At 38.4% G+C, this 15,351-nt stretch overlaps 1 protein-coding gene across 1 annotated transcript; it reads left to right on the forward strand.

The window, feature by feature from the left end:
• Positions 1-7,248: 7,248 nt before the first annotated feature.
• On the forward strand, positions 7,249-11,568 carry LOC138600489 (low affinity immunoglobulin gamma Fc region receptor III-A-like). The gene is made up of 8 exons (XM_069671908.1): positions 7,249-7,279; positions 7,782-7,838; positions 8,077-8,328; positions 8,517-8,762; positions 9,435-9,482; positions 9,919-9,993; positions 10,105-10,170; positions 11,519-11,568. Exons 1-8 carry the CDS (start codon positions 7,249-7,251, stop codon positions 11,566-11,568), a joined length of 825 nt encoding a protein of 274 aa, XP_069528009.1.
• The last annotated feature ends 3,783 nt before the right edge of the window (positions 11,569-15,351 follow it).

Below are 15,351 nucleotides of genomic sequence, written 5' to 3' on the forward strand. Positions count from 1 at the left end.
ACAGCGTAAGGAAAGAGGTATTTCATTCAAAATGATCCTTTTGTTCTGAAAGTTATACGAGGCCTTCAGAAGGTCAGACTCTACAGATTGAATATGTGGAGTTGAGCAATATTGTAATTTCTTATTATTATAGTTTTATGATCAAGTGGTATGAATGGACCATACTTATAGTACTAGTAGTAACTTATGTTGACTCTATAGAAAGCTAAGAAGCTCGCCTCCACTTTGATACTGCAACGGAGCGGTAGTTCAAAGGGAATATGAAGTTATTACAGTAAATACACGGGGAAATGCGACATTTCTGATGGCCGATTAGTAACGACGAACGGCGATCCATGGAAACTTATTGATGGAATAATGCTTTTGGACTAAATACTTTACTGGATTATATCATCTGGACCGTTAGCAATGTACCAGGAGGGAATTTATGAAAATAATATGCATCAGTGGAATACAGCGAGCCTTCATCGGTGAGTTACGTCAAGTTTGTAAATGTTTGTTTATGTTCTGTTGCCGTTGATTGCACCCGCTGTGGTGATTGGATCTTTTAATGGTTCATATCAATCGAATCTTGAGCTTGATCGTAGCTTTCCGATGATGTGACACATGAGTGGCAACATAAAGTTATCATCGTAGCTGCAGGGCAAATGTTGTAGTAATCGTGATGACGGCCCGCCGGCGGGCTGTAGAGTGGTAACAGGTTTTAACGTAGTATAAGAAACTATGTTACCAACAGTAACTTACCTTAGCTGCTATGCTAAACCTCATTCAACAGGCATCACGCTTGGTAGGCCGATACAGTAAAGCAACATAACCTCAGATAAAGGAGGTAAAAATAGACTCCTGTGCTCGTTTGTGCAGCCAACAACAGAGCAGCTGCCGTGCTTTGCCCGTACCTTCGCCATGTTTATTTTACCGGAGCAGCGTTTGCGAGAGGAAAAAAATAGCGCCCACGAGGAAGTTTCAGGGGGCAGACCAAACATTTATTTGGGGCGGGGTCACCAAAATGGAGGAGGTGTTATTGCCCTTCATGACGTCATGTAGGGAAAAGCTGCAATCGGGCTGTTTCAGTACACATTTTCTGAAAAGTGGAGCAAGCAAGAGAGGAGAGGATAGACCTTTCTCATTTCGGGGGGTTTGTAGACAGGCAGGGGGCGCATGTTATTGTTAGGAAACCATTCCAAAGTGAATTTTGCATAATATGGGACCTTTAAATGCATAGTACAGTACAGTCATTCAGATTCACAATACTAGCCAAAATAACAAGCAGTGTTAAAAGAAAATTTAACAAATGGTTTTGTCTTTAAATGTTACAATCTTTGATAATATAAGTTATGTTCATTATTCTTATAACTTTACCACACTTCTATATTTCTGTGTGTCTTCCAGGTAACCAACAGCAGAAAATAGCCTCGTCTCAACAAACTGCATATGAATAGAGCCCTGCACCATGACGAAGCCTGTCAGCTGACCTGATGATAAAGGTAGCCTGATTATTGGTACTTTGGCATGAAGACAAAGTCACTTTACAAAGACCACCTGACGCGTTCCTTTGTCCTTTGCTGCATATCCAAAACTCTGAAATGTGACTGCATTTAATGACACATGCAAAACTTAAAATGCATACACATGACAAGACATAAAACTGAAACATAACCAAGCTTGTGGTTGTTTAATAAAGCACAGCAAAAGTTAGAAGGATATAGTAACACGACAAAAGAAATGAAACTATCATTACAACTGTTAACTTTGTGACTGTGAATTGAATGATATATGTACATTTTAGTTAACATCATAAAAGTAAAGAAACTGTATGACATGGAAACAATAGAACTGTTCCTGCACCTTTAAGCAGATCACTCCCTCAACTTACTGACAGCATCAGGGTGTTTTTTAAATAGTGATGCTGGTTTGTCAAAGAGTGACAGTTTAACCACAATGTGTCTCTGTACACATTTGAGAAGGCTGCTTACAAGAATGGACCTGCTGCATCTCTTAAACAGACACTCTGTGGTCACTACTGACATCAGGGTTTAAATAAACAAATGTAAGATGAGTATTTAGTTCAAACTTTTTATTGTATTTTGTTTTTACATCCACGTTACACCTTCCTGTACATTTCAATGAACACATTTTCAGCAAACCTTTTTTCCTTTCTTTTCTTCTGATGTTACTAAAACCTAATACGAGAGAATGATTGAAGCAGTAAATCCTATACACGCAGCTTACACATTTGATGTTATATTGGCTTTCAAATAATATGTTTTTCATGTTTTATATGAAACATTTAATTCTGTGACGTATTTAATCACTCTATGGCAGAGTAATTCTTTTATCTTCACACACTGTTTTTTTTTGTTTTTTTTTAAGATTATATTTTGGGGTTTTTTTGCCTTTAATTGATAGGACAGCTGAAGATAGACAGGAAATGTAGGGAGGAGAGAGCGGGGGACGACATGCACCAAATGATCGGCAGACTGGGAGTCAAACCTGCGATCAGTGCAACGAGGACTGCAGCCTCTGTATATGGGGCGCCTGCTCTACCAACCGAGCTAAACCAGCACCCCCACACTGATGTTTTTGACCTTTGTAAAAAAAATATTGATCAAGAGTTGTCTATATCAATAACGAAAGACTACACAAAATAAAACCATAAATATAGTATATAAGAAGGAATGGTTGTGATTTTGTATGAGTTTTATAAGTTCTGAGTAAATGGCTTTTTAAAACACTTTTTGAACATGGGTTGGTGTGACTTTTTCATCACGTTTTAATTCAAGCGGTTGAGCTAAATAAAAGAATTCGTGTCTATCTTTATTGCAGCGGAGCAGCTAAACCACTCGGTTCTCTCTGCTCTGCTGGCTCACGTCTGTAGATGCTGTTTTTTAAATAAACTCATTGTGCTCGACTGTGGTCAAATAAAGTCACTGTTCATTGTTTCTGACTCACTCTGATGTTTAAAAACATTACCGGAGTTCGGTGCAGTGCATCAAAATCATGTATTTATTATCATAGTATTTATTTATTTCCGTCTCCCCGTCTAACCATTCACCTGCCATCACCTGCCTCCTCCTTTCTCTCTTCTATATGTGGACATAGAGGTAGGCGGCTGCTTTACTGCGGCCACGATGCATTTAATGGTGAATCAAAAAATGATAATATAATAAAATCTCAAACATCAAAAAATGGCTCCAAGAACCACAACGGTTTGACCGTAAGCTAACGCTCTGCAACTGTAATAGCTTGAAGAATAGTCGTATTGATAAGGGGGTCAATAATGTGTTAAACATCTAGTTAGCTCCTAGCTAACTGCAGTGGGCTACACTTTAAGGGATGACAGATCAACTGCCTGTTCATCTTAATCTGCACAGGCTGGTGTAAATGTTTGCTGGAGAATGTGATCTTAGTTAGATTAACATGTGCACACTAAAGAAGTAGAAATTTTCTTACATCAGCGGTTCCCAAACATTTTATGCAACGCACCCCCTTCTACATCCCGACCAGGTCGATGTACCCCCGACAATTAAAGTCGTCAAGTTTAATTCTGCACAAAAAATCAAGATATTCAAAATACTCAACAGATCACAACAATGCGCTCTTACATTCAACTCCAACTGCACTGCAACAAAGTCACGCACAAGTCCTCACTTTAAAGAGCAAAGAAGACGAGTGAGGGTGAGGAGAAACACAGGCAGACAGGCCCATCATGACAGAAGACGGGGGAACATGCTGTCATATTTTCAGCCGAATAAAAGAAAAATTGAAGTTTAAATTACAATCACCAAACAGAACATAGTGGATATGGAAATTAGAACATCAGCAGCTTCATTTGAATCAAACTGCAATAAAGTTTCACACCATCCACCAGGTAAAGAAAGTTAGAGTGACACATGCAGAGGCTCAGAAACAGATCACAGGGACAAAAAGCAGATCCATCTGATCCATCCTCACACGCACACCACTTTGGGAATCCCTGGCTTACATGATTGATGGCTGGTTATCCAATGGACTATTATAAGGTCGATCATAGGTCATTATCATTTGAAAGGCTGACTGTGGGGAATCATGCTAAAACATGAAAACACATGAAAATGGTATAACTTCAGGTGAACAGATAGTTTGCGAGTAGACTCAAACAGAAAGCTGTTTGCTCTATTAGCATTACATTATATTATACAACGTTACAAAAGTCTCTTTACTTTTAGCCAGAGAGAAACATTTTAAAGGATTTTTTAAAGTTGAGGCCCCTCTAGAAAGACGGGTTGTGACTGTAAAGTTAATAGTTAACAGAAACAATATTGAAATGGAAACCCAGGTTTAAATCTGATTTTTATTAATGGTCCTTTTTTATTTGAAACTCTTTGTAAAATGTTCATTTATATCCACTCTCTGACTGCTCTGAGTTTCTGAGTGTCGGTGAATCTCTCTGGCTCTTTATCTCCTCGAGCTGTTTCCTGTATAAGAACTTCTAATGCTACGAACTGTTCCGTTGCCTCCTTTTGACATTCATTAAGACCTGGTTTTATCCTTTCCAGTTCTACTGTGTGCTCCTGTAGTACTTGCTTTTCTTTATTTCTGGAGCTGGCATGTCGAGGAATAGACTGGATCTTCTCCTGGTTCTTTGCCTTCTCTCTCTCCACCTCCTCCAGCTGTGCAGTCAGTTTGTCTCTTAAGTACTTCAATTTATACTTATGTTCGATCAGTGTTTCATTCACTTGTAAAAGGTCCTCCCATTCCTCTGTCCTCCTCTCAGAATCAGCCTTCTTCTCATCCTCAATGGACTCCACAAGATGATATAGATGATGTAAAAAGACATTTAGCAGCATTATTCAAAATGTGCACAAAAACTGTGCTAACTTGCTGACCGACAATAATAATCATATATAATTCATTACAAAAGAAGACATTGAAACATCTTCACTATATGGAGATGAAGTTTTGCTGAAGTTCAGGAGCAGGACCACACCTCAATCACTCATGTCCTGTCATGTGCCCATATAAGCTTCACCGCCCTTCTCACCTGTCTGTTCTCGTCTCTCCTCCACAGTCAGTCTGCTGCTGACAGTATAGAGGTCATCAGGACCTCTGACTGTCTCTGTACGTCCAGCAGAGAGATGGTTTCCCTCACCGTCCAGCCACAGCACCTAAAGGCTACCAGCCTTTAGACTCACACTGTAGAACCAATCCTTTGCCATTCATGTTAATCCCAGGTATGACCGGTGAGGAGACAGAACCTATTGAAAGTAGAAATTTACATAAATTACACATTTATATACTGCACATTGCAACACATCAAAACTATAAATGATGGTGTTTTGTGCCCTCTCCTGGTCATAAATGTAACTACTGTTGCAAAGCTGACCAACACTCGATAACATCACACAAGAGGTCTTCTCACAAAAGCCCGACTGTGCCTACATTTGAATGGCAGAGTTTTGTTTTTGTTTATCGTAAAGGGACCAAAGGATAACTACACCTGATCCCAAACGTGCTGGACAGACCCAAACAAGAAAGGAGAATGCAACATGAGCAGCTCTGGTGCACTTAGCAGTTCAAACATTCTGTACGCCTTTAAAAAGTACTTTTCCTCTTGTTGTGATGTGAAGGTACAGCTCTATTGAATCTCCTGGGAAAAAATTCAGTTTCATCTGAGAGTTATACAAAACATGCACAACAAAACTTAACATCTTACCAACAATAAGCTCAATGGTCGATTCTTTCTTCTGTGCAGGAAAGTAGCATCTATATTTTCCATTGTCAGAGTGTTTCACTGCAGAGACTCTCAATGAAAGGTCTCCATGCTTCAGTTTGTCGATGGACACAGCTGGGGGAAGGAGGGTTTTTTCAGTTTGGGGACCTCAGAATTTCATCTCTGCTTTTTGCAGATGATGTTGTCCTGTTGGATTCATCAAGCTGGGACCTCCAGCAGGCATTGGGGCAGTTTGCAGCTGAGTGTGACATGGTTGGGATGAGAGTCACTACCTCCAAGTCTGAGGCCAGGGTTCTCTGCCGGAGGATGCTGGATTGCCCCCTTCCAGGTGGGGAGTGAGTCTCTGCATCAAGTGAGGGAGTTTAAGTATCTCGGGGTCTTGTTCACGAGTGAGGGTAAAATGGATTGTGAGATTGACAGGCGGATCGGTGCAGCATCAGGAGTAATGCAGGCATTGTACTGGACCATTGTGGTGAAGAGGGAGCTGAGCCTGAAGGCAAAGCTTTTGATTTACCAGTCGATCTACATTCCAACCCTCACCTGTGGTCACGAGCTTTGGGTAGTGACTGAAAGAATGAGATCGCGGATACAAGTGGCCGAAATGAGTTTCTTTCGGAGGGTGTCCGGGCTCAGCTCGGAGTAGAGCTGCTTCTCCTTCGCGTCGAAAGGAGCCAGTTGAGGTGTTTCGGCCATCTGATTAGGATGCCTCCTGGACGCCTCCCTTTGGGGGTTTTCCGGGCAGGTCCAACTGGGAGGAGACCCCGGGGCAGACCCAGAGCTCGCTGGAGGGATTAGACTGGCCCGTCTGGCCTGGGAAAACCTCGAAATCCCCCGGGAACTGAAAAATGTTTCTGGGTAGAGGTCACCTTGCTGAGCCTGCTGCCACCGTGACCCGGCCCCGGATAAGCGGAAGATAAAGGATGGATAAGATAAGTGCTGTGTGAATGTGGACTTTAATACTGTGGACTTTTTTTGTTGTCTTGCCAAAATAAAGGATTGAAGTGTTTGCGATGGTAATAAGTTGTTGATTTGCAGCAGAGGGCAGAGTAGAACTACTTTAACATGTTCATACGTGACACTGTCACCACAGCACACGCTGCTCTTTTACTTTATATTCTTAAACTGCAGGGTCCACGTTTATGATCAAGATTCCTACAAATAATCAGCAGTCTAAGAACCATAACAAATATTCATTATCAGAATTATCTTCCTAGGCTTGACAGAGGTTCACCAGAGCCATAGATGACAATATACTGTTTTCACAGACTGAATAGTACTTACCTGAACTCTCCGTGTAAAAACTGTAAAATACCCCTCTGTTGTTTAAGTTTGCTAGTTTACATTAGAAAAAACTTGCTATGATGGTTAACCAGCTGAGTTAAAGTATTTTTGTCCCTGAGAGCAGCCGAGGCCTTAAAATGGTTTCATGCTATAAACAGCCACAGCCCCTCTGTGCACAGGAAAAGGAAGCCCTTCACTGTAGCCTATATCATATATTTAGTTTTTATTCAGTCTCAGACAGTCAGCAGCAAGACAACATGGAGATCACATCGCTTTGCATCAGACTGTGTAAGTCTGCTTTCGTGTTTTACTCTGAAGTCTGAAAAAGGATAGATTTAAAATGCACTTAAAACTTTCAAATCAAGTTCAAATCAAGGTACAATATAGGAAGTGAAATGTTTTGTAGAAGCCCCCTTTACTTCTTTTGAAATGGTGTGGTTTACGGTGGCTTCGGTTCACAGAATTTAGTCTTCTGTAAAGTCAGGGTTATTTTGTAACCATCATGATATTTAAGGACTATCCAAGTGAAGAGCCAAAATGATATGTGCTCATGGGCTCTCTGACCTAAACTAAACATTCAAGAATGCACACTTGCCTTCAGGTTGATGATACGACAAGTAAATTAGTAGTTATATTTCAACTAAAAGTAATATGTTATCCGAGCAGATGTGTTGTTTGATGAGCTGCCAGTTTTTATGTGCAGTCGTGTCATGTTTTCATTAGCTCAAAGTAATTGTAAAACTTCAGACATCTGTGTCTCATATGCTGCTCTCTTTGTTTGTTGCTCCAGTGGTGAATCTACTGCTGCTGATCGCTGCCCAACACACTCACTGTGCTCAGAGAGCTGGCAAGTTAAAGTTTGTTCATTATTTAGAACATTTCTATATGTTTAGTCTTTGAACATTATATATGAGTATGTCAGGTTGTTATTTGCACAGCATTAATCATTCTTCCTCTTTAAATGTGAGATTTACTGAATTATATGTCTACACTTTACGTTAAATTGTGGAAATTTTTTTCTGAAACAGTGGATATCAAATTGGGGGAAAAGATGTCATACATTTATTTATTTTTTTCTGTCACAGACGCAGCTTTTCCTCATATTGAACCGCCCAGACTGCAGTTCTTTGAATATGAATCCATCTTCTTAAGTTGTTCTGGGTTTCGTGGCCCAACTGAATGGAGAGTTATAAAAAGGATTCACTCAAATACAACTCCATGGGAAAATTCAACAGGATCTATGACTTTTAAACCTGCCTACATATCTTACAGTGGAGAATACTGGTGTGAAAACGGAGAGGGGGAGAGAAGCAACACTCTTAACATTATTGTCACTGGTATGTTTTAAAAAACAGAATTTTTTTTAATTTATTATGAAGATGACAAAATGTGTCTAAAAACAAAAATCTGGGGTTGTAGTAAATTAGCATTGTATTTTAGGTTGATGCACTTACAGTGTCACCTTGCTTCATGCTCCTTGACGGTTCAATGTTGGTGTTCTCAGATTTTTTTTCTTGTTGTTCAGCTGGTGTTGTGATCCTGGAGAGTCCTGCTCTCCCTGTGATGGAAGGACAGAGCATCTCTCTGCGCTGTAGAAAAAAAGCACCACCCTACCTGCTGACAGCTGATTTCTATAAAGATGGTCTTTTGAAAGACACTGGATATAAAGGCAAGATGACCATTCACAATGTGTCTAAGTCCAATGAAGGACTCTACAAGTGCAAAATAATTGGAGCAGGAGAATCACCAGAGAGCTGGCTGGCTGTCAGAGGTGAGACATTAAATTATACAACAGTTTTGTTTTAACTGTATTGTTTCAATATCTTGACTATATATTTAGGATTAATAAGAATCATTCTGACTTGAAGTTGTGGATTCTTAAGGTTGCAATGGTCATTACGGCTCACAATACTTGAAATGTTTTTTTCTTACAAATGTCAACATCAGTGTTGCTAGAGGAAAAAGACTGGAGACCATGAATGTCTCGACAAAGTTTCATGGTAATCCATCTGATAGTTCCCAGTTTATTTAGGTCTGCACCAAAGAGCAATATTACCGTGTCTGCAGCTGTGCCATAAGTATTACTGAAAATAGATTGTTGTCACTACGGCATGTTAGGAATGGGGAAATAGTTGTTGACAGAATGAAAATGTTGAAGACTTGAAAATGTGAATCATGCCTTTTTTTACATCTTGACATATTTTGTTCATTTCAGACAATTTGAAACACTCCGCATAAAGCCTGATCATGTAAAAACTTTACATTGTTCAACACTCATGTGCTGTCAGACTACGTTTTCTTATAGTGATGGCAGCAAATATTACTCCCAAATCCAAAGACACAACAACTCAAGAGTCTCAACAATCTTCTCTTCATCCACCCTACCCTGGATCCAATCAACCCTCCACCCTGTTATCTGTTGTCTTCACCATTTTGTGTGTAGCTGTTCTGCTGTCAGTGGTGGGAATACTCCAGTGTCGGAAACACAGAGGTATGAAAAAGATGTAAACATGTATACATTTGTTCATTTTGAATTCTCTGAAGGAAGTTGACCACAGGGTGACATTTAACAGTGGACTCATTGTTCCATGGGGTTTTATTACATCATCCAGTTATCACCACCTTCTTTTAGTTCATGTTTCTTCATTAGTTCTCAATTTCCATTTTCATTGATGCCATTATTTCTGTTTTTGTGCAGCAGCATGCTTTTCATCCAAAACGCCCCAAACAGAATCAGAGCCAGGTGAGTTTACATTCATGAATCATTACATGGCAGTGTAGGTGATTTAGCATTCAACAGTGAATAAATTACTTTTATTTTCCAGTCTCAATCATTTTAAAGTCCTAATGTTTTGTGTCTATCTTAATACTACTAAATACTTGTTCTGTTTATTTACTTTCTTATTTGTTTGCTTGTCTTGTTACAGAGTATGAACTAGCAGGTGTAGCCGAGCCACTAAGTGACACATATGCCAACGTCACGAAACACAAGAAAAAAAAAGGTATTCATATTAAGGAACAGATAAGGAAACCTTTTATAATTGGCTTAGTATCCAAACACCATAACTTTCTACTTTTTCTATTGGAATAATGGATCAACGTTTATATTTCAGGCTGTCAAGAGTCAGTCATGAGTGATGTCACTTATGCTGTTGTGACTATAAAGAAGAAGAAGCGAGGTACTTTATTGATTTTATTTCATAAAACAAATATTGTTCACAATTGTTACTGACAATGTAGCTTACACAACATCAAATCATGTCTCATATGAAATGGACACACTATTCAATTTCAAGCTGAATATTGTTCATTCCAGCCGAGATCACGGTTTGTGCAACACTGAAATCACCTTGTTCTATTTGCTTATATCTGTTTGTTCATTACACGAGCTCGTCATTTTAAAAAGCCCAGCTTTCAAATGAACACTTTCTTCAGCTACTGATGTTATGGATTTAGAACTTATCAGTTTGACTTGAAGACAACCTAAAAATGATCAATCTTTAAATTTATATTAATTTGAAAAATATTGTGAATTAATTTATTAAGTTTTGAAGTAGAACACGATTTTAAGATAATCTGTACCAGCCCTCCGATGATAAAAAACAAATCATCAAAATATTTGTTTTGGATTCACAGAAAAATAAAATTGTGTCCTCTGCAAAATATTTCTTTAACATAGCTGAATTTTAGGAAATGTCTTTTATAACTTTATGTTTGTTTATACTCATCTTGTTTATGAACACCTGACAACAGCTACTCTGCTAACTGCTACAGAAGTTCAATAATTGTATATAACTTTAGTTTTTTTTTGCTGAAATATTGAATAACGATTGTTTTTTTCTTCATATTTCTGTACATAAAAGGAGATGCCTACGTACCTGATACCGACAAATCAAGGCATTCAGAAGGTCAGACTCTACAGATTGAATATGTGGAGTTGAGCAATATTGTCAATTCTTATTATGATAGTTTTATGATCAAGTGGTATGAATGGACCCTACTTAAATGGACTGTAATTATCTTGCGCTCGTCTTCCGACCACTCAAAGCTGCTTTGACACTACATGTCACATTCACCCATTCACACACTCATTCACACACTGATGGCAGAGGCCCAAGTGCTAATCTCTAATCAGACCTATGCACATTCATACTCGTTGGCTCTGCCACCGGGAGCAGTTCGGGGTTCAGACGCTTGGACATGACCGGGATTGAACCCCGAACCTTCCAAATGAGAGACGACTGACTGTTGTTTCATAAAGGTTAAAATAACATGATTAATTAATTACAAATTTAAGCCAGTAACTCTTACATTGTAATTATAAATCAAGTGTCATCTACATAATAATTTATATTAAATGCATAGTACAATCATTCAGATTCACAATACTAGCCAAAATAACAAGCAGTATTAAAAGAAAATTTAACAAATGGTTTTGTCTTTAAATGTTACAGTCTTTGATAATATAAGTTATGTTCATTATTCTTATAACTTTACCACACTTCTATATTTCTGTGTGTCTTCCAGGTAACCAACAGCAGAAAATAGCCTCGTCTCAACAAACTGCATATGAATAGAGCCCTGCACCATGACGAAGACTGTCAGCTGACCTGATGATAAAGGTAGCCTGATTATTGGTACTTTGGCATGAAGACAAAGTCACTTTACAAAGACCACCTGACGCATTCCTTTGTCCTTTGCTGCATATCCAAAACTCTGAAATGTGACTGCATTTAATGACACATGCAAAACTTAAAATGTGTACACATGACAAGACATAAAACTGAAACATAACCAAGCTTATGGTTGTTTAATAAAGTTAAACAACACACAGCAAAAGTTAGAAGGATATAGTAACACAACAAAATAAATGAAACTATCATTACAACTGTTAACTTTGTGACTGTGAATTTAATGATATCTGTACATTTTAGTTAACATCATAAAAGTAAAGAAACTGTATGACATGGAAACAATAGAACTGTTCCTGCACCTTTAAGCAGATCACGCCCTCAACTTACTGACAGCAGGGTGTTTTTAAAATAGTGATGCTGGTTTGTTAAAGAGTGACAGTTTAACCACATTGTGTCTCTGTACACATTTGAGAAGGCTGCTTACAAGAATGGACCTGCTGTATCTCTTAAACAGACACTCTGTGGTCACTACTGACATCGGTATGGCAGGGTTTAAAAAACCTATGTAAACTGAGTATTTTTATTGTCTCTAAATAAAGAAGATGCAGATACACTAAAACAAATATACACATTTTGTGTTTAGTAAACGTCCTTGATGGTGGGAACATGCACAGCTAAATGATGCTCTCCAAAGATCTCTTAAGAATATCAGTTCAAACTTTTTATTGTATTTTGTTTTTACATCCACGTTACACCTTCCTGTACATTTCAATGAACACATTTTCAGCAAACCTTTTTTCCTCTCTTTTCTTCTGATGTTTCTAAAACCTAATACGAGAGAATGATTGAAGCAGTAAATCCTATACACGCAGCTTACACATTTGATGTTATATTGGCTTTCAAATAATATGTTTTTCATGTTTTATATGAAACATGTAATTCTGTGACGTATTTAATCACTCTATGGCAGAGTAATTCTTTTATCTTCACACACTGATGTTTTTGACCTTTGTAAAAAAATATTGATCAAGAGTTGTCTATATCAATAACAAAAGACTACACAAAATAAAACCATAAATATAGTATGTAAGAAGGAATGGTTGTGATTTTGTATGAGTTTTATAAGTTCTGAGTAAATGGCTTTTTAAAACACTTTTTGAACATGGGTTGGTGTGACTTTTTCATCACGTTTTAATTCAAGCGGTTGAGCTAAATAAAAGAATCCGTGTCTATCTTTATTGCAGCGGAGCAGCTAAACCACTCGGTTCTCTCTGCTCTGCTGGCTCACGTCTGTAGATGCTGTTTTTTAAATAAACTCATTGTGCTCGACTGTGGTCAAATAAAGTCACTGTTCATTGTTTCTGACTCACTCTGATGTTTAAAAACAATAACGGAGTTCGGTGCAGTGCATCAAAATCATGTATTTATTATCATAGTATTTATTTATTTCCGTCTCCCCGTCTAACCATTCACCTGCCATCACCTGCCTCCTCCTTTCTCTCTTCTATATGTGGACATAGAGGTCGGCGGTTTCTTTACTGCAGCCATGATGCATTTAATGGTGAATCAAAAAATGATAATATAATAAAATCTCAAACATCAAAAAATGGCTCCAAGAACCACAACGGTTTGACCGTAAGCTAACGCTCTAATTTCACAGCTGCAACTGTAATAGCTTAAAGAATAGTCGTATTGATAAGGGGGTCAATAATGTGTTAAACATCTAGTTAGCTCCTAGCTATCTGCAGTGGGCTACACTTTAAGGGATGACAAATTAGCTGCCTGTTCATCTTAATCTGCACAGGCTGGTGTAAATGTTTGCTGGAGAATGTGATCTTAGTTAGATTAACATGTGCACACTAAAGAAGTAGAAATTTTCTTACCTCAGCGGTTCCCAAACATTTTATGCAACACACCCCCTTCTACATCCCGACCGGGTCGATGTACCCCCGACCCCCGACAGTTAAAAAACAAAACAAAAAAGAAAACGCAACATAGCCTATTTATAGGTGCATTACAGGCATCAAGTTTAATTCTGCACAAATAATCAAGAAATTCAAAATATTCAACAGATCACAACAATGCTCTCTTACATTCAACTCCAACTACACTGCAACAAAGTCACGCACAAGTCCTCACTTTAAAGAGCAAAGAAGACGAGTGAGGGTGAGGAGAAACACAGGCAGACAGGCCCATCATGACAGAAGACGGGAACATGCTGTCATATTTTCAGCCAAATAAAAGAAAAATTGAAGTTTAAATTACAATCACCAAACAGAACATAGTGGATATGGAAATTAGAACATCAGCAGCTTCATTTGAATCAAACTGCAATAAAGTTTCACACCATCCACCAGGTAAAGAAAAGTTAGAGTGACACATGCAGAGGCTCAGAAACAGATCACAGGGACAAAAAGCAGATCCATCTGATCCATCCTCACGCGCACACCACTTTGGGAATCCCTGGCTTACATGATTGATGGCTGGTTATCCAATGGACTATTATAAGGTCGATCATAGGTCATTATCATTTGAAAGGCTGACTGTGGGGAATCATGCTACACATGAAAACACAAGAAAATGGTATAACTTCAGGTGAACAGAAGGTTTGCGAGTAGATAAACCAAACAGAAAGCTGTTTGCTCTATTAGCATTACATTATATTATACAACGTTACAAAAGTCTCTTTACTTTTAGCCAGAGAGAAACATTTTAAAGGATTTTTTAAAGTTGAGGCCCCTCTAGAAAGACGGGTTGTGACTGTAAAGTTAATAGTTAATAGAAACAATATTGAAATGGAAACCCAGGTTTAAATCTGATTTTTATTAATCAACCTTTTTTTATTTGTACCACTTTGTAAAATGTTCCTTTATATCCACTCTCTGACTGCTCTGAGTGTCGGTGAATCTCTCTGGCTCTTTATCTCCTCGAGCTGTTTCCTGATGTCATTTTTGTAAGAACTTCTAACGCTACAAACTGTTCTGTTGCCTCCTTTTGACATACAGTAAGACCTGGTTTTATCCTGTCCAGTTCTACTGTGTGCTCCTGTAGTACTTGCTTTTCTTTATTTCTGGAGCTGGCATGTCGAGGAATAGACTGGATCTTCTCCTGGTTATTTTCCTTCTCTCTCTCCACCTCCTCCAGCTGTGCAGTCAGTTTGTCTCTTAAATACTTCAATTTATACTTATGTTTGATCAGTGTTTCATTCACTTGTAAAAGGTCCTCCCATTCCTCTGTCCTCCTCTCAGAATCAGCCTTCTTCTCCTCCTCAATGGACTCCTTAAAAGTTTTATTTTCTGTCATGTCATAAAAAACAAAATAAATCATAATCACAGAGATGGTGTGATAGTATAGTAGGTATATAGGCAAATATATGTTGGTGTTGTGATCAAACCAGCACCAGTGTATGACTTGACCACTGTATTGGTAATATTTAAAATTAATCATTTGTGTCTATACAGTGCAGCTCCACTGGAGCAGTTAAAACAAGATGATATAGATGATGTAAAAAGACATTTAGCAGCATTATTCAAAATGTGCACAAAAACTGTGCTAACTTGCTGACCGACAATAATAATCATATATAATTCATTACAAAATAAGACATTGAAACATCTTCACTATATGGAGATGAAGTTTCGCTGAAGTTCAGGAGCAGGACCACACCTTAATCACTCATGTCCTGTCATGTGCCCATATAAGCTTTACCGCCCTTCTCACCTGTCT

Source organism: Semicossyphus pulcher, unplaced genomic scaffold (assembly GCF_022749685.1).
Source record: "Semicossyphus pulcher isolate SPU_LCO1_2020_fin unplaced genomic scaffold, fSemPul1.0.p SCAF_21, whole genome shotgun sequence".
Classification (NCBI taxonomy): domain Eukaryota; kingdom Metazoa; phylum Chordata; class Actinopteri; order Labriformes; family Labridae; genus Semicossyphus; species Semicossyphus pulcher.